The sequence below is a fragment of the Mauremys mutica genome, chromosome 23 (assembly GCF_020497125.1).
Source record: "Mauremys mutica isolate MM-2020 ecotype Southern chromosome 23, ASM2049712v1, whole genome shotgun sequence".
Classification (NCBI taxonomy): Eukaryota; Metazoa; Chordata; order Testudines; family Geoemydidae; genus Mauremys; species Mauremys mutica.
Window position 1 is genome coordinate 13053731 of NC_059094.1, and position 24597 is coordinate 13078327.

General features: G+C 44.9%; 1 protein-coding gene across 5 annotated transcripts in view; it reads left to right on the forward strand.

Annotated features, from left to right (window-relative positions):
- The window catches only part of RUNX3 (RUNX family transcription factor 3), a 147563-nt gene that overhangs the window by 83913 nt on the left and 39053 nt on the right, over positions 1–24597 (forward strand). For all 5 annotated transcript variants that reach the window (XM_044997435.1, XM_044997433.1, XM_044997436.1 and 2 more), the window contains 3 exons: positions 2500–2744; positions 5232–5388; positions 13787–13891. In XM_044997435.1, coding sequence (XP_044853370.1) covers positions 2500–2744; positions 5232–5388; positions 13787–13891 — 507 coding nt within the window. The remainder of the gene's footprint in view (positions 1–2499; positions 2745–5231; positions 5389–13786; positions 13892–24597) is intronic.

The window sequence follows — 24597 nt, forward strand, 5'->3', positions numbered from 1 at the left end:
ATCTAAACAGTTTCTGATCCGGTGTAGACTGAATGGCTTGCTACAGAGAACATGCCATGTCCCGTAAAGGAATTTGTAAAACCCACCAGCGAAGCTGTTGAAGTAAAGCAATCGATTTACCTCCCTGGATATGATGGTGCAGAAATATAACGTCCTTTTAGAAATGTCAGCAGTTAAACTGTGTGTGACGGTGCTTTAATTTCCATTGGACAGATTAGTATTATTTGTGTTCAAATGTGACAAAAACACTATTTGGTTTTATAGACTATTCTGCGGTGCATTTCGTTGTAGCGGTTTTATAGTTTATTAGACAGACAATTTATCTGTTTTAAAAAAAACCCGTATGCAAACATGAAACAAAAACTACAACCGATCAATTAATTTTATTCTCACAGAATCAGTATCATTTTTGCCCCCTACAGATTTTCTTGTTCAAATTCCATTTTGAAAACACGTATTTCCCTGGTTTTAAATCCAAACAAATGCTTTGGGAAGGATCATTATTACTGTTTTAAGAGTTGCTAAAATAGACATTATTTTGTTTTTCTTTGTTTTTAAAAAGGATAATAGTAAATAGGACTTTGTCCTGAAACGATCGGCTTGTCTATCTGTGCCTGTGTCAATTTCACTCTGGGACAGTAAGATAGCGGAGGAAGCGTGTTAATAAAAGAAAAGCCCCCAAACTCCTTTGCACAATGTATTCTTAGGTCCCTATGTCAATTTCCGTCTGAAAATGCAGTTCACACGCCCTGTTGCGGGGATCGGACTGATAACGAGGGCTGTCGGTTGTGTCCTTTTGGTGTTACACACACAGCAGTGAGTTGATCATTAGTAAATAATCCCTGGATCTTTTTTTTTTCCTTTTGGGTTGGACCATTTTAAAAACTCCTAGCAAATCGGTCACCCTCGCTGCCCTCTCGCTAGCGCTCTGCGAAAGGATGGCATCGCTCTGCGGTTTCTTGGAGAGGTCGAGTCTCGCTCGTTTCTTATTTTGACCCTTGGACGCTTGTTTTTTGAGGCGGCAGGGCTGCGTGTCGGCTCCATTTAGCTGCCTAGCAGCCGAGTTCGCGGGGGGGGGGGGATTCAGACGGGCATCTAGACGGACTCTCGGCTTAAGAGCCACGTGTCCCTGCAGCGTGTGAAAGTTTTGGGAGACTCGGAGACAATCGCCGCAACTGTGGCGTCCTTGCACCGCGCTCCGTCCCGCGATAGGTGAGGCTCTAAAGCAACGTTTTAATTGGCCCCAGCCGCTTAATGAAGCCCCGCTGAATGGAGCGCTCTGTCTAGGCGTGTTTTTAATATGCCACCGGTCCGCTAGGTGCGTCCTCCTTCCCGGCTGGGGCTTGGGGGCGGGGCTTCCCGCAGAGATCCCGCCCCCTTGCCTCCTCGCTCCGCCCACTCCCCTTGCTTCTATCGCTTTCCCCGGCAACGTGTGCAAATGAGGGTCCCGGCCCTTCCTCCCCATTGGCGCTCCTGCCCGTCAGTCAGCGAGCAGCTCCGCCCCCGGGCTGCTTGGAGTAAATAGGGTCCCTCCGAGTCTGCCTGCGGACACTTTGGGCTGGTTTCCGAGCTCGCCAGGGCTCGCTGGTGTCTGCCATTAAAAACCCACCGCCACCTGCGAGCCATAGAAGTGGGGGTGGGGGAGCCCAGCTGGCCAGGATCGGTGCCCCACACCCAGCGAGGACTGTGTGGGGAACGGGCCGGAGAGGACGGTGGAGCTGTTTCTGGGACTCGCGTGGGGGTTGGCGGGGGCGCGTCTCCTCCCGGACTCGCTGCCTGGTGGCTGGGCCCTCGGGTGCCAACTCAACTCGCGCAGCGCTGCGCCTTCGGGGGCACAAGTTTGGCTGGAGGGAAGGCCCCCAGCGACCGCGCACCGATTTGCAAAGCGGCTTCAGCACCAGAGAGGAAGGAAACCTCCCGGGACCGAGCGCGGGCTCCGGCCAGCTCCCCAGCAGAGCGCACGGAGAGCTGCCCCGTGCCAAGGGACCCGTGCGCGCCCGGGCAGACTCGCCCAGATCCGGCAAAGAGGGGGACTCGCCGCCTGACTCCAGGGCCGGCTGCTGCGGGCAGGGAGGGAGGAGAGAGCCCAGGAGCTCGCCACCCGAGCCCTGTCTCCACGCGACGCCAGCCCGGCGCCGGAGCCCACGGGTGACCCTCAGGAGCCGGGGTCCCCCTTCGCCCCAGCTGTGACTCGACCGCTCCCCCGGCTCCTTTGGCCCGAGGAGGAGGCGAAGGGCGCTGCGGGTCCCAGCCCCTGACAGGGCGGAGGCGCGTTTCCTGAGCGCAGGTCACACCCCGACTCCCTCGGCCGCTTCTTCTTTTCCTGCTCTCTGTAAAGCGCTGCCCCGCGAAGCTGCATCGGACCCGGCCGGCCCCTGGCTTGGAGAGGGCGGCGGCGCGCTCCGGGCGCCTCTCCCCAGCTCCCCCGGCCCGCCAGCCCCCCGCGCCCCTCGCTCGCCGGCTCTCTAACGCCCGCTGTTGTGATGCGTATTCCCGTAGACCCCAGCACCAGCCGGCGCTTCACACCTCCCTCCACGGCCTTCCCCTGCGGTAAGATGGGAGAGAACAGCGGGGCGCTGAGCGCGCCGGCGCCCGGCTCCCGAAGTCGGCCCGAGGTGCGCTCGGTGGTGGACGTGCTGGCGGACCACGCGGGCGAGCTGGTGCGCACCGACAGCCCCAACTTCTTGTGCTCGGTGCTGCCTTCGCACTGGAGGTGCAACAAGACCCTGCCGGTGGCCTTCAAGGTAAGCCCAGGGGCGGGGAGGGGGAGGCAGATGTTTCCAGATGTGGCTTCTGCCAAAGGGCTGTGTCTGACCCCCCTGAGCAATGGCTGGGGACGGGAGGAGAAGGGCGAGAGGCTTTTTTTTTTAGTGGGGAGAATCTTACCTACGAAAATCAACCTTAATATTTACCCTCCAGCTCCCGCCCCCCTTTAATTTTAAATCAATTCTGCCTTCACTTTCGGGGCGCGTATTGACTTTTAATCAAGCTCTCGCGCTGCCCTGCGGTTATAATCTCTCCGATAGGGTTAGGAGCTCTCAGGGAACTTTGAAGTTTAATGAGAGTCGAGGCTAATTACCTACGTGGGAGGGGTGGGGAAGATCTGCTCTGAAATAATAAAGGGAAGAAGTGAACTGCAGAGACAACTGGGCTTCGTTAAAGAGCAGCTTCCCGGTCGCTTCGTCGTGGCTTTGGTCCCAGCTGTAATTCACTCAGTCAGTCGGCTCCTATGGGATATTTAAACATTAAAAATCGGCCGGGTTTCTGTTTCTGGAGGTATAGACTGAACTGGGGGAGGGGGGGACTATACGAGGAAGAAAGATAGCAGACAAAAGTGACAGTCACCTTACACAGACCCAGATCTTTCACCACGGATCAGAGAGACCACAAAAGTCTGACAAAGGGAAACCAAATATTTTTTCCTTATTCTGGATTCATGATCAGGCCAAACAATACAGGCGAAAATAAATCTTTCGCGGTCAACTTGAACGCAGATCCCGTGAGGATTTATGGAGTTTCTCGTCAGTTTCTTAGGGAGAATGGGAGGGTGTTAAAATATAGACATGGAAAAAAACAAACAAACCAGGAGCTGAAGGCTGGAGTTAATAAAGAAGGACGAAAACCTTTCAGAGCGCTGTGTTGCAGCGGCTATAGGCTAGCAAGAAAAGGCGACACAGAAAAGGTTCTTTATGGGGGACACATATGTAATTTTTTTTTTTTGGCTATTGCAAAAAGTAATTATAGGTGTGCGGTAGGGAGATGCGGCTAGACAATGGATCTGACCTGAATGGATGGTAAAGGGAGTTAATATAAAAATGATATAAAGAAACTGAAAACCAAACCCAACACATTCAAACCGGTGTTGTTGTGTTTTCGGGGCGGAGGGAAGCGATGAATGATCGTTTAAAACTCGAGTTTAATTTCTTTTATTCAAATGATAGACCGACAAGAAAGCAGCCTGAGCAATAGCAATAGATAAAACCAAAGGAGCTTGACCTCATTGGTGCAGATAATATTTTAGGAGCACAAACGTTTAGCAAATAAGCCTGGGGAAATGATCGAAGTCAGAAGATCCATTTCAACTGTCGGAGTGTAAATATCACTTTGGAATGCTGTCTCCCCTCTCAAATCAAGAAACGGCTGAAAAAGAAAAAAAAATCATCCCTGCTTAAAAACCCGATGATCTTAAATAATATGGCGATCTCTCACTACACGAGAGAGATTGAAAGTCTTTGGAAAAATAGGAGTTCCTTTATTTCTGAGTTTTCCAAAAATCTAAAGCTTAACAGAGCTACAGCCAAGTGAAATCAAAGCGGAAACCTGGTAGGTTTCGATCCAAGGTATTTAGAGGGAAACTGTCCTCTTGCATAATAGTAAAAATGAGCCCTCCTAAATTGCATGGCTTTTAAAATATTCTTCAGCTCCAGCGGTTTATTTGAATCCTTTTGCAAATAGGTGTTTATATAAACGAGCGTGGGGCAGAAAAACTCCCTTTGGCGATGATTTGAAAACGAATCCAGGCTCGGCTGTATTTTCTAGGACTGAAGAGGATATTTTCTGTCGGCTTCCATAGCTGTTTAGAATAACAGATGCACCTGGCCATTTTAAGGACTGAAATCTTGACACTATTTGGAATATGCTGTGGGGTTTTCTGTTAAAACGGTCTGTGTTGTGGTGTGTATAATAGACAGCTTAGCTTTTGAAGTGGAAATTAAAGACGAAATCCTCGAGTATGTAACTGAGTTACATACAGTGAAATTCTTGACATGTAAATTTTCTTTCTTGCTTGGATAGGGCTATTAGCGATCATCGCAGGGGGATTATATCGAGAGAGATTTCTTACAAGAGAAATCCGACTGTTTTCACTCAGGCAAAATTTTCACTGAAAATTATTCGCATTTTAACAGTATTTTGACTCTGACTTTTAAAAAAACAACAACCCAGGAATTTCAAAATATACAAATCCACCTATTAAGAAAACAGGGGGATCATTCAGCTATCAGGACACAATTTGCCAGATTTATTTGATGAAAGGAACTTGAATTCTTTTGAATTTTTCTTAAAGAAATATATTTCAGTTTTAATTTTTTTAAAAAATCAGTACTTTTTTCTACTCAGAATGACAATTCCTCCTGTCTGGTTGCAGAATGACGAGCCTGCTTTGATCAGCTTAATAATAATTATTACTAATAATGAATAGTGTAAAATAACTTTGTTGCACTGCTCTCTAGGTGGTCGCCCTTGGAGATGTACCTGATGGGACTGTAGTCACAGTCATGGCTGGAAACGATGAGAATTATTCTGCAGAGCTCAGAAATGCCTCCGCGGTCATGAAAAACCAAGTGGCAAGGTTCAATGACCTCAGATTTGTTGGGCGAAGTGGCAGAGGTAGGTAGTGATTTTTAAAGCAGCTGCAGATCAGCATGGAGATGGCTTTGTAGCTGGGGAATGGCCTTCTAAAGTGGGGGGAGGCGGGGAAATCATCTATAATGATGTGTGATTTCCCGAGAGGCACCAGAATTGCCAGCTTTTGAAATGAGCGATGCAGGACTTAATCGTGCTCCCAATGAAGTCAATGGAGGTTTTGCCACTGCTTTCAATGGAATCAGAATTGGGCCCATTCAATTATTATTAGGGTCAGTACACGCTGGATTCCACTGCTTTGCGTTGCAGCTATTCTTTGGGGCTTTACCTACATTTATGCACAAAAGTCATACGTCAAGAGGGAAAGCAATCTATTTTTAACATACGAAGCTGTTGATTACTGTAACCTAAATCTGCTTGCTTTCGTCTTTCACCCTTCCACACTAAAATTGCACAAAAAGACACGTATTCATTTTTCCAGACTGCAGGCCTGATGCAAAGCCCATTAAAATCTGTGAAAAGATTCCCATTGGATTAGTCCATAAATGGATAGCAGCGTAAAGGTCCAAATGTCTCTTCGGTACCACTTTAAACACAGTCACTTATACTGCGTCTGTTCAGGATTTATAAGAAGGGAAGTAAATATTTGTGGCTGGACATAGTCAACACAAGCTTATAATTATTACTAGTGCTTGTAGATGGAGAGTTTGAAGTGTGACTAATACTATTCCCCTCCCCTCCCCTCACCCCTCAAAGAAAAGGAAGTTATTAGTAAAATATATTGTTGAATATTATAATCAATTTACGGTACTCCCAGGTTAAATGCTAAACTTATTAGAAGACGAGTTAAACAAACAAACAAAAAGATTTGAAACTCTTGTGAAAAGAAATTCCAGAGTGCAGTATATACCATGACATAGTGTCATATTCTAAAGGTGTGCGACTAACCTACTTTGTTTAATTTAATAGTTATAGGACGTTAAAGCAAGACAAATTCAAATTAGAAATAAGGCACAACTTTTTAACAGGGAGGGTGATTTACCATTGGAACAAACTACCAAGAGAAGTCTTCGTAGCATGACTGCAGAGAAGATATGCTTTAGTCAAGCATGCTATTAGTCTTAATGCCGGACTAACTGGATAAAATTCTATGGCCTGTGATATACAAGAAGTCAAACTAGATGATCTGATGATCCCTTCTGGTCTTAAAAAGCTATGACACTATAATTTAATCTTAAACTAATCATAATGCATAACTTTTAAAAACAACCATCAATGAAATGACATTGTGCTATATCACTAACTACAATTCTAAACTATACAGCAGGCCAGACAACTTTTGAAGGCGAGTATTATATCCCTTACCGTCATGCATTATTCATTGCAGCCATATTTGACATAGAATTTTAAAATTTCATCACCAGTAAACCCTGCAGATTTAAGCAGTTCGTTCTTCTCAAAAAGTTAAACCCAATATTTTAATGGCCATATGGCAGTGTTTTCTCTAACTTTTCAAATGTATACATACAAATGTCAAAGATATTTTGACTTCTCGGCATTAATTAAAACCAGCGATGTTAAAAATTATTTGCATGTAATAATTGTTTACTTGTTACTCTTTATGAAACTGGAATAGTTTACATTCTTTCAGACATTTCCGTTTTCCTGTTGGCTCCTTTTCCAAGTTGCAGATTTTCTTTAAAACTCTCCACTTAACTGGTTGCAGGTTGATGGATGGAAAATGTTTTTCTTTTATGAATTCAGCTGTCGTTTCTGTAGTCAATTATTCTCTTAGGCTCTCTCTTTTGTTCATCTTTCTTACACAAATTTCCAGCCCGAATGAGTAAATGATGGATTCTCTGTAACTTGATGTTTTAAAATTAAAATTTGAGGACTTCAGTAACTCAGCCAGAGGGTAGGGGCTTATTAGAGGAGTGGGTGGGTGAGCTTGTGTGGCCTGGGATGTACAGGAGGTCCGACTAGAGGATCCTTCTTGCCCTATGAATCTAACCCAATCTCAGCCTGACTCTTGAATTCATTAGTAATTTTCCTCCCCCTGGGTTCCCATGTTCCTGCCCTGAAACAACAGGAGCTCACTGTCTCTTGAAAGCACTAATGTGCACAGTCTGTCTCCCAAACCATGGACCTGATAAAAGCCCATAAAAATCAGTGGGAAGGCCCCCATTGGCTTCAATGGGCCTTGGGTCAGGCCCCATGTGCACTCATGACTTAGGCACATATGTCAAGACTAGACCCTAACTTGTTCATCTTGTGCTGAATAATGGGGACAATAGGCATTTGGGGAGGATAGAAGCAAGAATGCACAACCTGGGCCCAATGGGCCCAAATTCTTCTCTCTTCGGTCTAAAACAACTCAACTGACCTCAGTGGAGTTACGTGGAATCTGCACTGGAATGTGTGTCCGTTTTCTAATGTATCTATACCTCACTTATCTATATGGTATGTGAAAGTACCTATGTAAATGCTTAACTTTAAGCATGTGCCTACAATTGAACATCATGCGTAAGCACTTTCCCAAATAGCGAGGCTGAAAGCAGAATTTGGCCAAATATCTTTTTTTTTAAAAAATTAGGGATAGAAATGATTTCTGTCAGGTTTCTGCTTTCTCTGTCACACTTTGCTTTCTCCTGTTTGAGCTTTTAAATCTCTAAGAGGGCCAGATTCTGCGCTTGTCTACACGAACAGAAATCTGGAGTGTTGGATGTGAGCAGAATTTGGGCCTCTGATTCATGTATGTTTCCGTATCAGCTATGAGAGAGATGCATGAATTGTATGTGTAAAACCCGATTAGACTGAATCTATTCCAAGATCTGGTATATTATTATTATTTATTAAGGTAACACTGATAGGCGCCAACTGAGATCAGTGCCGCATAATTCCACGAGCTGCACAAACACATAGCAAGAAAAAATCCCTGCTCCAAAGAGTTTACAGTCATAGACAAGGCAAAGAGTGGGGGGTGGGAAGGGAGAAAAATATACTTACTCCCATTTTACAGATGGAGAACAGAGGCACAGAGAGATTGAATGACTTGCACAAAGACTTTATCTTGCTCTGGGAGTAGCCCCACTGAAATCAGTGGAACTCCTTATGGGGTAAGGTGCTACTCATTGTGAGTAAGGGCGTTTGGAATCTGGCCCATAATTAGCAATTTGCCTGAAGTAGGAAGCTTGGAACGTGAACTGAGGCCTTCTTATGCAGTCAGGCTGCCTAGCATGATTGATGTTGTGCATAATGGTGTGTCTGGGGAGGGAGATGGGTTGAAATTGCTCAAGTTGTACTTGTTCTAGTCTGTCACCAAAGAAGGATGGGAATGAGTAAATTGATGCTGAGTAATAATCATCATCATCATTTGCGCTACATAATGCAATTCATCTGAGGATCTCTACAGTGCTTCAGAAACACTAAGCATCACATATCGCTATCAGATGAATACGGGTTGCTCCTCCTGAAGACAATGCCCCTAGTGAGGGAGGAAAGTGGTGTTATGAACCCTATGTTACAGAGGGTGAAACTGAAATTCGGAGAAGTCAAGTAATTTGTGTAAACTAGGCAGAGCTGGGAAGAGAATCCAGGGTTTAAATCTCCTAAATGTCCAGACTAGGCATTAGACCCAACTGATCATCTGAACGTTAGTGTTCATGTATTTGTGCTGAGCTTCGTACCAAATGATTTACTGGAAGACTTTTGCCTCCAGTTCTGTTTGCGAATTGCATGCGAGCAGACAGAAATTGTCTCTAATCTTATTGCCTATAGTTGAACTTGCTCCATGAATAAATTCTGCTAATAATTCCTGATCTGTAAGTTGTTTCACTGAGAGTATTTTGCTATGGGATGTTCTCACTGTGTTGGCTAGTTCTGATTGGATGCAAAGGTCGTGTCACGTTATTTGTGTTTCCTACCCTGCATAAGTGGAACTTTTAAACATAGGTTGCAAAGAATCCTGTGGCATCTTATAGACTAACAGACGTTTTGCAGCATGAGCTTTCGTGGGTGAATACCCACTTCGTCTTGCATCCGACGAAGTGGGTATTCACCCACGAAAGCTCATGCTGCAAAACGTCTGTTAGTCTATAAGGTGCCACAGGACTCTTTGCTGCTTTTACAGATCCAGACTAGCACGGCTACCCCTCTGATACTAAACATAGGTTGTGAGTGCAAATACTTGCATTTGATACTGAAATGTACTTTGGGGAAAATTCACCTCTATGCAGAAAGCCAGTAAGAAGGTATTTGCACCATTTAAGTCCTAATCTGAGATTTTAAGTGATACCTGCGCTCTGTGCTGGCTCTCTGCATCAGGGTGAATTTCACCCTTTACATGAATATTCTCTAGTATCCATTTAAAATTAGCCATTTTCCATGAACAGTCCTGCAAGGAAATATTTTCAGTAGAATAGATGTGAGACATTAACCCATGGGAAGAGACTCCATCTTTTTAAAATTCTATTTGATTTTAGATGAATAGATCATTTAATTGCAATGTTTGTTTTTGTCACTGGTATCTGGGGTGCGTGGAGTTTTTGGATAGGGCATTCCTTTAAAATTATTGTAGATCTCTAAAAAATGATATTGGAGCGAATGGTTTTTTTTTTGTTTTTTTTTGCTGTACAGTGTTTGCTCAGCTATAGTTAATGACAACCAGTGAAAGTGTGTGTGTGTGATGAATGCACAAGGACCTAAGGGCAGACGAGATATATGGTAGCAAAAGTGCTTTGTGGCTGGTAGTCAAGGTGAAACAGCTACAAGCTCATAGCACAAACAGTCCTGAGAGCTGGCAAGGGTAGTGTCCATTATAACAATGGTTTTGTTAAATCCTGCATTCTGGCTAGACAGTGAGTCTGGTGATAATATCAGTGAGCCTCCACCGGTGCTGAGCGCAGTCCAATCCAGAAGGGCAGCTGTGATCTAATGGTTAGGGCACAGGGCCTGGAATCAGGACTCCTGGTTAGGCTGCTTTTCTCTTCCAAGCTCTGAGAGAGTACAGCCTAGTGGTCAGAGAAGGCAGTCGGGAGGCAGGATTCTTGGAGCCAGATCTTCAGCTGGTGTCAACTATGGCAGTTCCCACCAGCTGTCCCTTGGGTTGCATCCTTGGCTGTGGCAGAGAGTATTGTCTAGTGGTTGGAATGGTGGGAGAGGAGTTTGGAGACCTTGTTTCCATTCCTGGCTCTGCTGTCGTTGAGTCACCCTGTGACCTTGGCCAAGTCATTTAGCTTCTCTGTGTCTCAGTAAAACAAAGATAATGATAGCTCACCCCTTGGCAAAGTGCTTGCAGAGCTCTGGGTGAAACAAAGTGTGTCTATATCAGTGCAAAATATTGCTACTTCATTATTAACAAAGAATCAGACGTTCCCCGAGCCGTTTGACAACATTATCCCGATTTAAAAATAAACGCTATTAACTTGGAAAATGTAATGTAACCCCTCATCCCTACGACTGGTATTTTAAATCATTTTTCTGTCAGCCTGGCTCCTGATCTCGGTCCCTCACCCCAGTACACCTTAGTGCTGTATAGACAAGGAAGAAAATGAGTACGAGCCCACAGTCATCAGAGCCTCAAACCCTCACTGGTCTGCTTTTGGTTTTGCAAAACTGAAAGCAAGGGGGGTTGGTTTGGATCCTGTTTCCTTTTTATCTTTGCCTCCAAAGTTCGGGGCCCGTCCAGATGCAAGGTTCAGCTCCTACGGCCCCTGTCTCCAGATAATGAGGTGAAGAACAGCAACAGAAGGAAGAACGGAGGGAGGGTGGGGAAGAGCAGAAAACAAGAGGCAAGAGAGGTCTGCTGAGAGAAGGACGTTCATTTAATTTCAGAAAGGGGAACTGGGCAAAAACGAGGAGGTTAGTTAAAGCGAAATTAAAAGGTACAGTGACTAGAGTGAAATCCCTGCAAGCTGCATGGACACTTTTCAAAGACACCATAATAGAGGCCCAACTTCAATGTAGGCCCCACATTAAAAAACACAGTAAAAGAACTAAAAAAGAGCCACCGGGCTTAACAACCATGTAAAAGAAGCAGTGAGAGATAAAAAGGCATCTTATTAAAAGTGGAAGTCAAATCCTAGTGAGGTAGATAGAAAGGAGCATCAACACTGCCAAATTAAGTGTAAAAATGTCATAAGAAAAGCCAAAGAGGAGTTTGAAGAACAGCTAGCCGAAAACTCCGAAGGTCATAACAAAATGTTTTTTAAGTACATAGGAAGCAGGAAGCCTGCTAAACAACCAGTGGGGCCCCTCGATGATCAAGATACAAAAGGAGCACTTAAAGACGATAAAGTCATTGCGGAGAAGCTAAATGAATTCTTTGCTTCAGTCTTCACGGCTGAGGTTGTTAGGGACATTCCCAAACCTGAGTTGTCCTTTGTAGGTGACAAATCTGAGGAATTGTCACAGATTGAAGTATCACTAGAGGAGGTTTTGGAATTAATTGATAAACTTAACGGTAACAAGTCACCGGGACCAGGTGGCATTCACCCAAGAGTTCTGAAAGAACTCAAATGTGAAATTACGGAACTATTAACTAGGGTTTGTAGCCTGTCCTTTAAACTGGCTTCTGTACCCAATGACTGGAAGATAGCTAATGTAATGCCAATATTTAAAAAGGGCTCTAGAGGTGATCCCTGCAATTACAGACCAAAGCAGACTGTGAAGAACTTCAAAATGATCTCACAAAACTAAGTGATTGGGCAACAAAATGGCAAATGAAATTTAATGTGGATAAATGTAAAGTAATGCACATTGGAAAAAATAACTCCAACTATACATATAATACGATGGGGGCTAATTTTGCTACAACTAATCAGGAAAGAGATCTTGGAGTCATTGTGGATAGTTCTCTGAAGATGTCCATGCAGTGTGCAGCAGCAGTCAAAAAAGCAAACAGGATGTTCGGAATCATTCAAAAAGGGATAGAGAATAAGATGGAGAATATCTTATTGCCCCTATGTAAATCCATGGTACACCCACATCTTGAATACTGCATACAGATGTGGTCTCCTTATCTCAAAAAAGATACACTGGCATTAGAAAAGGTTCAGAGAAGGGCAACTAAAATGATTAGGGGTTTGGAACAGGTCCCATATGAGGAGAGATTAAAGAGGCTAGGACTTTTCAGCTTGGAAAAGAGGAGACTAAGGGGGGATATGATAGAGGTCTATAAAATCATGAGTGGTGAGGAGAAAGTTAATAAGGAAAAGTTATTTACTTGTTCCCATAATATAAGAAGTAGGGGCCACCAAATGAAATTAATGGGCAGCAGGTTTAAAACACGTGAAAGGAAGTTCTTCTGCACACAGCACACAGTCAACCTGTGGAACTCCTTGCCTGAGGAGGTTGTGAAGGCTAGGACTATAACAGGGTTTAAAAGAGAACTAGATAAATTAATGGAGGTTAAGTCCATTAATGGCTATTAGCCAGGCTGGGTAAGGAATGGTGTCCCTAGCCTCTGTTTATCAGAGGGTGGAGATGGATGGCAGGAGAGAGATCACTTGATCATTGCCTGTTAGGTTCACTCCCTCTGGAACACCTGGCATTGGTCACTGTCAGTAGACAGGATACTGGGCTGGATGGACCTTTGGTCTGACCCAGTACAGCCATTCTTATGTTCTTATGTTCATGACAGTAAATTAAAAAAAATAAGGTCTTCGTCATGCAAATATTGACTACTGGGTGCAGTGCCAATGAAGTGAATAGAATTGCGCATGGTAGTAAGTACTACTCTTGGTAGTAAATGTTTGCACAATCTGGCATCTATCTATCTATCTATCTATCTATCTATCCATCCTTATCATCCAAATGTGTGTATCTATCATTTAAAAAAGACTTTATTTTTATGGGCCCAATTCTGGAAACCTGACTCATGCTGAGAAGTTTGCTCATGCTCCTCCCACAATCTGGGACCGGTGGCACAAACAGTGGTTGCGCAATCGGGCCCTCGGTGCCCAGGTGCTGGGGGGCAGAGAGCTCCCGGTCTGAGAGTCATGATGGGAAGTGAGTTGAAAGCATCGGGTGGATTTGCATGGGGAGGAGGAAACGCCCTGGCACATGAGAAGAAGGAAGCTGTTCTAGGTAAAGGGGGAAAAATAATCCTGGCTGTTATAATGTATCAAAAAGGGTTCTGGCTTTGATTCTGAAATGGGCCCCGTTCTCTCAGTGAGAGGTTTGCCATTGACTCCAGTGGGACCAGGCCCAATTTCTTGGTACCTGCCAGCAACAAACAGTGCCTCACAAATTTAAATATATGAATCAGATGCTCCCTTAGTTTCGTTTGTACAGCAGCGTTTGTGGCTTCATGATCATTTCCGAACTCTGGGCCGAAGCTTCCCAAGCCTCAGGATGCACTCTGCTTACTGAAGAAATCAACCCATGTGCATTTCCTCTCCTCTTTTTCTCTCTCCCCCTTTAGGAAAAAGCTTTACATTGACAATCACAGTGTTCACAAACCCCACACAAGTCGCTACCTATCACCGAGCCATTAAAGTGACTGTGGATGGACCCCGGGAACCAAGAAGTAAGTTATGTATTTTATTTGGAAGCGGGTGAGTAGGAGCAGGGGTGTGTGGAGCAGGCTGACGTTACCGCGTATATGTGTGTGAAAGATGCTTCTGTGCCAGTGCACAGCCCAGTCAGGCTTTTTATTGTGCTAAAGTGCATGCCAGTGCTGGCATGTCATGAGAGCGCTCGGAGGGGTCTGGTTTGCAGCATGTGCGGGGTTTCTTTGGGACGGTGAACGTTGTAAGCACACACTGAATAGGTGTGTTGGAAGCTGCCTGTGTGCTTGAAACCCTGTGTGCTTACACAAATAGCACTATGAAGATGATTGGTGGGATATGGTTTTACTGCTTATAGCCCTCGGGATGCAGACAAATGCTTATAGCCCTCGGGATGCAGACAAATGCTTTTGGCTTAAAAAATAACCACTGGCTCAAATCCAGAGCAATGCAGAGCACCTGCTAGTCTCGATTGAAGCCAGTGGTGCCCAGCGCCACTTAGTACACGGACCCTAAGCCAGCCCATTTCTTGACGTGTTTTTCTTAGATTATTAAAACAGAAAGGGCTTTAAAAGTCCCGTTTCCTTTTCATGGTTTATTTTCTCTGTGCATTTCTCTCCATCAGAGTCATGCAAAGCGCTGAAGCCAGTTGCCCTCTTTCGGTTGTAGTCAGTTTTGCTTTCAGGTTCCCAGCCCTGCGGCGTTGGGCGGGCATGTGCTGTTCCTTTGTTTGAAAACCTCTCCGCTCTTGTTGCTCTTGGGTTTTGTTTTGATCAAATTCTGGACAAAGCTGAGTTGAGGGCATCTCGAATCGGCCTGCCCCCTGTGACGTGAGCCGAGCTGGTTTGGGCCGCCCTAGATTTGCATGGCTGCTCCACTGAATTCAGGAGCGCTCGGAAAGTCCTCTGCGTTAATCAGATGGAAGAATTCTTCCAGCATTATTATTTATTTATACTGCAGTAGCACCAAGGAGCCCTAGTCATGAACTATGTGTGCAGAGGTGATGCGTGGGGGGGGTGGTGTCATGTGGGGTCCTGTGCCTCCCCACCCCTGATTTGTTAGTTGGCTTGTAGTGAGCATGCTCACACGGACTGAGCATGCTTAGTAACATCTGCTGAAGCCTCTGGCCCCCCCAGGGGTCATCTCTGGCTGAATGACACTATATAGGAGCATCACACGCACACACACACACACACACACACACACACACACACACGTTTACTTTGCATCACTTCTCGTATTTGCAGATCAAGCCCTTTCTTCCGCTCCTTAGCTCCCAGTGGCTGCCTGGCTGCTTTCTGCCTGGCATTGAACTGGACTGCTTTGCCCAGACCTTACATTCCTTTATTGAGGATTACGCAGTGCGACCCTCCTGGACTATAAGGCGGAATTTGTTCTCTTTGGCTGAAGAGCTGTCAGTGTCAAGATTAAAGGGGAACATTTTGATCCTTCTAAATACGCTTTAGAAAATATTTTCTGTTGATGCTGTGGCCATATGCTCCCCTGAATGCCAGACCAGGATCAGAGTGTAACAAGCGTCAGGGCTCCGTGTGAAATGGTTTGATTTGGTTTAGTTTTTGTGTGTGTGTGGGGGGGGTGTTTGGTGGTGCTTTTTAAATTTTGGACAAAAGCACAGTGGTTTTGAATATCACCCATTGGGGCTGGCTTGATGTGGTGGTTATTGTTTGAAATGGTCAGAGTCCAGGTGATGCCATTTTTTTAAGCAACAATGGGTTTTTTCCTATTACAGTAGTGCTCTAACTGAAGCGTCTGGCGATGTACATACACATAGTAAGAAACAGCCCCGGCCTGAACAATTTGGAATATAAATAGACAAAAGGTGGGAGAGGCGTTTGGATAAGGTCACCATCGGGTTCAGAACCTAGATCTTCTGACAATCCAGCCCAGGCCCAATCCACTAGGCCACGCTGCCTCTCTAACAAAAGCTTTCATAGTTAATATTTTTACAATTTGGTTTTCTTTGATTGACTTGTCCAATAATCAGCACTTGCCAACAATCAAACTGAATCATTTCCACTCTTCCTTTGAATTTCAGTATGGGGATTAAATTAAAGATTCTTAATGGTCTGAAGGTCGCTTTGTGGTGTGTGGGCTAAGACTTCCTAACCGGCTGGGTTACTGTGGGCTTCAGCTAGAAGCAATCTCGCTCCTTGTTTTGTTTGTGTGCGTACATTGCAGTTACTTTGTTGTAAAACTCATGGCTGGTTATCATCCTCCTCCTCTATGGGAAGTGGGGTCTAGTGGGTCGAATCCTGGATTGGGACTCCTGAGTTCTAGTCCTGGTTTCGATGCTGGGTGACCTTGGGCAAGTCACTTCACCTCTTTTTGCCTCAGTTTCTCCCTCTGTAGAATGGGGATAATGCTACTGACCTCCTTTGTGAAGCAGTTTGAGATGTATTGATTGGAGCTTAATATTCTTATTATTAATCCCCTGTCTCTGGCCATTAGTTGATCACTGCCAGGGTAGCAATGGTCTCCCACCACCTGCCCCATCTCCAGCATTGTACAGTTGGCAGAAAGCTTTGCGTTTGTTCCTTCTCTTGCAGCACCAGGCGTCGGCCAGTGCTGGAAGCGGGGATACAGGGCTGGGAAGGCCACTGGGCCAGCCGGGTATGGAACAAAAGCCATCTTCTGTACTAAAAGAATCAGCCATTTGTATCAGTAGCCTGGGAAATCCCAGGGTATCATCTTCTGAGATGGAGAGAGCTCTGCATTTTGTAGGGTTTTCATCCAGAAATACGCCCCAGCCCCTGTACACAATATCATCACCAGCCTGCAGGAATGGGTGTGGAGATCCTCTGAGGCCACCCATATAGGCTGGGACTGAGGTTTTGATTTTTTTTCTTCATCCCCAGCCCCCATGTTTGAACACTGAGCTTTGTCCTGGGGTTTGCTCTCTGCACCTGTATCCTCAAGAATATCTTTTAACTAGAGATGTGGTCCGATCCCAACCCCAGATCACAACATCCCTGAATTTTAAGGAGAAGAATCTGCATCCAGGGGATTTCATGGGAAATTTTGAAAGTTTTTGTTGTTGTTGTTGTTGTTGTTCCAATTTGGAACGTAAACAAGTTTTGAAACGTCAGAATTTCCCGCAGAACTGAAATGCCGAGTTTCAGCCAGTTCTAAACCTATATCTTCATTAGGTTAGATTAGGACCCAGGAGCTGCAGATTGGGCTGGAAGTTGAAAGCTGGCCTGTGGGGTGAATGTTGCAGTGGAGGTGTCTACATCTGCTCTTTACCTGTTTAAATCCCGCAAGAACCAAAGAGTCAGGACAATGTATTCAAGGCTCTCTTTTTCAAAGGGGCCTTTATCTGGTCCCTAATTTTGCACAAATGGCAGGCAAAAATAACGAGAGAATGTAGTAGCTGATCTAATGAGTTGCAGCCGGGAAGCTGGATTCGGCCATTTCTCACATTTGCACCTGCAGTTTTCCCCAGCAATCCGTCCTGTGTGCAAAACTGCGTGCGGAAAATGTGAGAGGGTGGGGTCTGAAAAAGAGGCCATTCAGTGAACCCGATGGGAGCTTTTACAGCATGTATCCTCCCTCAACGTGCCAGGTCATGTACTGTTTGCACCGGGAAAGAGTTACTCTGAAATGCCGCGGTTGTTTTCTTTTTCATTTATTACTTTGACTATTGCACTAAAATTTGTTGTGGGTTAGATCTGGAAATAACATTTTTCAAGCTGACACCTTAAGTTCTAAACAAATTGCACTTCAAGTGCCAAGTGTTGACATGCTTGTTCAAACAGGAAGTAATAAAATATTTGAACTTCCTGTGGAATTTCCTTTTTTTTCTCTTTTCTTTGCAAGCTCTTTATTTAGAGAGAGCCCAAACTTCGATAAACTGCAGTTTTTGTGCAGCACTTTAAATATCTGCAGCAGCTACCAGCGTAACCCACGGGAGGCAGAAAACTGAAAAATCAATAGTCTGAAGCTGTTCAGTAACATCGAATTCAACCCTGGAGTAAATTGGTACATCTACTATTGACAGTCCTGTTAACTGTATCTGCTTAAATCGGTGCTGAATTTGGCCCATAATATTGTTCTTAAAACAATCACTTTGAAATTTTTCCGGGACTGAACATTGATAGTGATGGTAATGGTATAAAACCTGGATATATGTTAGATTAGAAAGTGAGAGAGGCAGCGAATTGTTTAATTTACCCTGCAAAACATAATGCTGAAGTATGGAAGCTGCCGTTACCCTGAATTTTGCAAGCGAGTGTCTGAAATTTGCCAGGGCAGTTCCTCATTCTTCATGTGCCATCCATGGCACTGTTTAGCTGGCCCGTAAACTCTTTCAGGCTGGGAAAAATGTCACCATCTTGCAACCTGAGGTCACAACTTGAAATTTTTTGCATCGTGTGATCACATTGTGTCATGAAGAGTCATGACTGGGCAGAAAAAATGTCCAGTTTAGATATTTTTTTTTCGGTTGAAAATTCTATTTTTAGGGAAACTCCTTCCTCCTGGTATGAGTTAGACAACCCACGTGTCATTGACTTTTTTTTGTTTGTGTTTGTTTGGGAGCAGCTGAGATGTTTGACGTTTTTTTACTTTTGTAAAGTATCATCAGAATTGCCAACCGCCACCTGAACGCTCTAAGTAGGGAGGGCGGGGTCACGTTAAGAACAGTTCACACTGCAGCAGGAGGCTGGAACAAACTCCCCCCAAAAGCCACCAGCTGATCCCACTTCTGAGCAACCAAAACACTCCCTCCTCACCTGGCACAGCTCCCTTCAGCATCCACTGCCAGCCCCACAGATGTTAAACATCTGTAGGTTAGCTCTTCCCCAAGAGGCAAGCAAACTTGGTTCCTTGGGGCCGGGTACTTGTGAATGAATATTTGATTTTCCCTTTGGGGATATGGAGAAGATTAAGCCCTCGTCCTCTTTCCATATTGTCTTATAGTGTGAGACACTGGCCTTCAGAGTGGATTCAGCAATGTGAGGGTACCCCTGTGCTCACGCTGTCCCCCTGTGTAACCCACTTCAATTCGCCAGGGTTACATGGCGATAACTGAAGGCAGAAAAGGGGCCCTCTGTGGTAGATGAATACCATCACCCCCCTTTTAGGGGGACAGAAATTGAGAACCAGCTTCCTGCTCTTCGTTACACAGGCTCAACCCCAACTGTGGGCACGCACACGCGTCACCAAGGATTTGGCCTGGTGACGTTAAGTGATTTGCTCAAGGTCACCCAGCAAGTCGGTTTCGGAGCAGGATTAGTGTCTAAGTGCTTTAGTCTCCCAGTTGCCTGTCCACTAGCCTCCACTGTTCTTGAGAACTCTGCCGCCTGAGCCATAAGAGTTGGTGCAACCTTTCCACAGCACTGTCATTGGTGGTGGTTATTTTTTACCAACATTGCGGTAGTGCCTACAGCCCTGTCGAAAGTCAGGGCCCAATTGTACATACACAGTGTAAGCGACAGTTCCTGCCCGGAAGCATTTACAATTGAAATAGACATGGCAGAGAAAGGAGGGGAGAAAGTGAGTGTTATGCCCATTTTACAGGTCAGGCACTGTGGTGCAGGGAGATTAAATGACTTGCCCAGGGCCGCAAAGGAACCAAGAATTTAACAACTGGAGCTGGCTGAAAAATGGAAATTCCCTTCGGCAGGAAATGCCGATATTTCAAATCTGTTTTTGTTCTGAGTCGGAGCAAAGAGCTGAAATTTCCTGTGGAATGAAAGTTTAAAAAAAAAATCAATTTGGACCCTTTTTGAATAATGGCAAATCATTTAGATCATGCTGAATCATTCTAATATTAAATATAGTACATGTAAATAGCCTATCATTTTAATAGTGGGATATAATTTAAAAGTCTAAACAAAATGAGAACTGAAATGCTTTGACTTTATATAAAAAAGTTTCAACGTTATCGAACCGGGAAAGCTTGAATGATTCATTTTGACCTTTTCCCATCAAAAATTTCATTTTCTGACAGAAAACTGTTCCCCTGAAAATTTTTCAGCTCTATTTCTATTTCTATGAAATTCAATAAGGACAAATGCAAAGTACTCCACTTAGGAAGGAACAGTCAGTTGCACACATGCAAACTGGGAAATGATTGCCTAGGAAGGAGTATGGCAGAAAGGGATCTGGGGGTAATAGTGACTCACAAGCTAAATATGAGTCAACAGTGTAACGCTGTTTCAAAAAAAGCAAACATCATTCTGGGATGTATTAGCAGGAATATTGTAAGCAAGACACGAGAAGTAATTCTTCCGCTCTACCCCGTGCTGATTAGGCCTCAACTGGAGTATTTCAGGAAAGATGTGGACAAATTGGAGAAAGTCCAGAGATGAGCAACAAAAATGATTAAAGGTCTAGAAAACATGACCTATGAGTGAAGATTGAAAAAATTGGGTTTGTTTAGTCTGGAGAAGAGGAGACTGAGAAGGGGACATCATAACAGTTTTCAAGTACATAAAAGGTTGTCTCAAGGAGGAGGGAGAAAAGTTGTCCTTAAACTCTGAGTTTAGGACAAGAAGCAATGGGCTTAAATTGCAGCAAAGGCAGTTTAGGTTGAACATTAGGAAAAACTTCCCAACTGTCAGATTTCAGAGTAGCAGCCGGGTTAGTCTGTATCCGCAAAAAGAACAGGAGGACTTGTGGCACCTTAGAGACTAACAAATTGATTTGAGCATAAGCTTTCGTGGGCTACAGCCCACTGGAATAAATTGCTTAAGGAGGTGGTGGAATCACCATCATTGGGAATTTTTAAGAGCAGGTTGGACAAACACCTGTCAGGGATGGTCTAGATAATACTTAGTCCTGCCGTGAGTGCAGGGGACTGGACTAGATGACGCCTCGAGGTCCCTTCCAGTTCTATGACTCTATATGCTTTACCAAGGTTAGGTAGCTGCCCGTCACGCTGATCAACATTGTCTCATTGTTTCCGTGTGCTTCTCCATCTGTCGTTTTGTCTCCTGCCTTGTATTTTGGTTGTAGGCTCTTTGGGGCAGAGCCTGTCTTTGTGCTCTTTGTCTGTACAGCACCTAGCACCATGCAGTCCTGTTCCATGATGAGCTCCTAGGCGATACGATCATACGAATGAATGCTAATCGTAACCATTAATGGAGCCAATTGAACCCAGCTCTCCCAGAGACCGGCCCAGTGTCTTATCACAAGACCATCCTTCCTCCCAAAAGGGGCTGGTAAAGAAACCCCGAGGAAGATTGACTCTTCCAACCCTGAAAGGAGAATTGAACAGGGACAAAGGGATTTGCCAAAGGTTTCTTCTGGGAAGTGGAAATGCAGTGCAGCCGGTGCCTGTGAGATCTGATCATTGCTCCAGAGGAACAGGAGCAGGCAATGTTCAAAGCCTTCCCTGTTTGCGTTGTGAGGGCTAAGACCGCTCCAAGCGTCAAGCCTGTTTCTGATGTTTACAGTCACAGTTGGAAAACCTGTTTAAAATAGATGTTCTCCCTCCAGCCAAAACCCGAGTAGACAAGCAAGCAGGCTACTGTAACGAGAAATGCACAAAAATGGCCCAGCCTACGTATTTATCCCAGGGAAGATTCTGGTTGAGCCATTGCTCCTTCTATGCTAACGTCGGCTGAGTGGCCATAATGTTACTTTAATGCATGACGTTCATTTCTTTTCATTTAGTGGTTTGCTTTTCTATTACTTATTAATGCTGGCCCAAAGGTAAAGGATTAAATGATACAAGAGGAAAATATAAAATCCTTCCAGCTCAGAATTTAGCTCCTGCAGAAGGATCTTTCCTCTAACACCCCCTCAGGTCTGTTGTAAAGTCCACAGATCACAACCGTATTTATACCTACGGTGCTGCTATTAATAATCAGACATGTTGAAAGATGAAATGATTTCTGTCTATGTTGCAACACGTTTCCTTTGCAAATTCAATATTCATGATGACTTAATGAATTAATTAATATTGTGTCATTTTCCTTGTCCACTGGAACACTGGCAGGAATGAACTTTCCCTTATTATGAACAAATTAATGCATAGTAATGGCTATTTCCCTTATTATGAACAAATTAATGCATAGTATATGGCGTAAAATGGGCCTGATTCAATGATGATATTGTGCAGCTCCCACTGATTTAATGTGTTCATGTAATACACCGACTTAGTGCTTGTGGTCATGTTTCTGTTAATGACTTGTGACGGCCACTCTAATGGCCTGAGTCTTACATCACGTGCAGCTCCTGGCATACAAGCCAGTGTAACATATTGGGTTTTTAAGTCATGACATGATCTATGGAAAAGCTATTTTTAGAAGTTTGCACAATTATTATTACTTTCTCCCTTCTTCCACTAGTATGTTTGGATTCAGGTGGCATAAGGCACTCTCTGTGGGTCAAGCTTTAGGACACTGTGAGGAGATTACAGAGCTATTCTGCTGACTCACCCTGGCAGCCAGATTAGATGGGTCACTTTAGCTCTGACTCAGGGCTATAAAAGGCAGGGAGGAACTCGGGGAGAGAGAGAGAGAGCGACAGGGATAAGAAATCCAGCTGGGAAAAGCCCCTTTATGTTTGTGAATCAGTCCTGATTAGGACTTTACTTCAATCCCTATCTGTATGGCGGGGGAAGGGATCGGAATGGGAACTTTGCTTAGTCAAGGCAGCCTAGCACTGCAGATGGAGGGATATAGCACATAGCACCATAAACTTAAATACCTTAAATATCAGCACTCGCTTGGCTGATCTACATAACTAGTGCGTGGCTTTGCCATCCCAAACCCATGCCGATTAAAACCCTTTATATCGCACCACCCCATCCTGCAGTATATTTATATCAAAGGCAGGCACGCCTCATTTCTTGCTGCCCACGCGCTCTGTATCTTATCTTATCTATCTCGGTTCTCATACCACACCCATTGTCATGAAATCTGAACACCTCACTGAGGTTTCTGGCGCCTTCTCCTTTGCCCATTCTTGCACATTGAAGGGCAGAATCTAGCCTGATACCGAGGGAGATTCGGGAATTGGTGTAAAGGTCTCTTTTTAAAAAGAGCGATTGAAAGGTGTTGAAGTGCTTTTTCTTTAAAAATTCTGTATGGCCCAGACTCTCTGAGTGGGAAGCCCAGCCCTTAAAGGCATTGTCCCCAAAATCACATGGCCATTCCGCTTTTCTAAAGAATATTCTTATCTGAGTCTTATACAGCAATGATCCTCCATGAGCCACAGTAGGAGGGGGAATCATCCTGGGATTTAGCATACCCCACTATCCTTTGCGGCTGCAAAGGCTTCTGGGATTTGGGTCACAGAAAGAAAGACTTAGGAGATTTTTGGGTGCCAGAAAGTGGGGGATGGGGGTCGTATTGTACACAGCTGATTGAAACAGTCCTTGTGTACTGTACAACACCCACTGTGAGGTTAACTGCATGCGTACGTGAGAGGAAAAGCTTCAAAGCACAAATTCACCTGACTTAATGCAGCATATAGAACGTTCCGGAGTGGGGGGAAGTTTAGAGCCAGAGGGGCCGGTTGGTCGTTCGAATAGAGGTGAACCACAGAGTTTAGGGATGTTTGTATCCTGTTTTGGTTCCAGCTACTACCAGGACAGTGCTTCGGCTTGGCTTTCGTTACAAATGAAGCACTGCATAAAGATCCGTGCTGGTGTAAATCAGGCTAGCGCTATTGGCCTCATGAGATTTACACCAGCTGAGGAACTGGCCCATAGACGTGAGCTGAGAAGTTTGGACTTGGAGGTGCCGGGGAGGGAGGAGGGGGGAAGCTGTGGTTGCAGAAGAGCTTCATCTCCCTAAGTACTTGGTAGATCCTTAAAACCAATTCAAGGCACTGAGCTTTGATAATGGTGCACAGAACTATCAGTTTTCTTGATCATGGGTGGCCACCCTGCACCCACTAATCTCCTGCTCCAGGATGCACGGGGTTCAGCATGAAGCCTGGGAGAATTTTTCTGGGAGGCCCTAACCCCTCTATGCGGGTTCTTAAGCCAGGCCCGTCGGCCTGCTGCAATTTTCACAGCTTCGCTGTCTCTGTGCAGGATTAGAACCCAGGATTTTTGCAGCTCTAGGCTAGGCTGGCAGGCCACCCGCCCTTCTTTGAGTCCCCACAATTCCAGGTCAGGTCCTGGGCGGGCCGTGTCCCCAGACTGTTACAGAGAGTTCTCATTTCTTTTTTTAAACAAAGAAGGGTTGTATGTTTTTTCACTCTATCCTCAGAGCGTTTTTCAAAAATAATCCCTCACCCTCCCCTCCCCATTCCCAATCTATTAGCCCTTCTCACAAACGTTCCACCACCTTGACAGGAAATGCTGAACGGAGACCAGGGCCATTGTTTTCTCCAGACCTTTCATCTCAATTTTGTTTTCTGAAGCTAAGCTCCGCACTGCCTGGTTTCTTTCGCGCGAGCACTTGATCCACAGCTCCTGGATGCTCTCTCCGTCGATTGCAGTGGGCTTTGGTTCAGTCAGTTTCACACCGTGTGCTTTTACGTTTGCTTTTGGTTACACTGGGAGAGCAAGTGCCCTCCGCTGTGTCACGTGGCACCCGTTCGCCAGGCTCTGGTAGTATTTCTAGCAGAGCCAGAGTTCATCTTGGGGAGGTTATTAAAAGGCTCAGGCCTTGCAAAATCATTCTTTGACCAGCTTCATATTTTCATGCCTTAATGGCTTAAACACCATAACACATATGAAATGGCTTGTTTAATAAACTGTAGGGTTGGTTGTTTCTTTGCCAGCTTTGGGCTTGTTTTTTTTTTT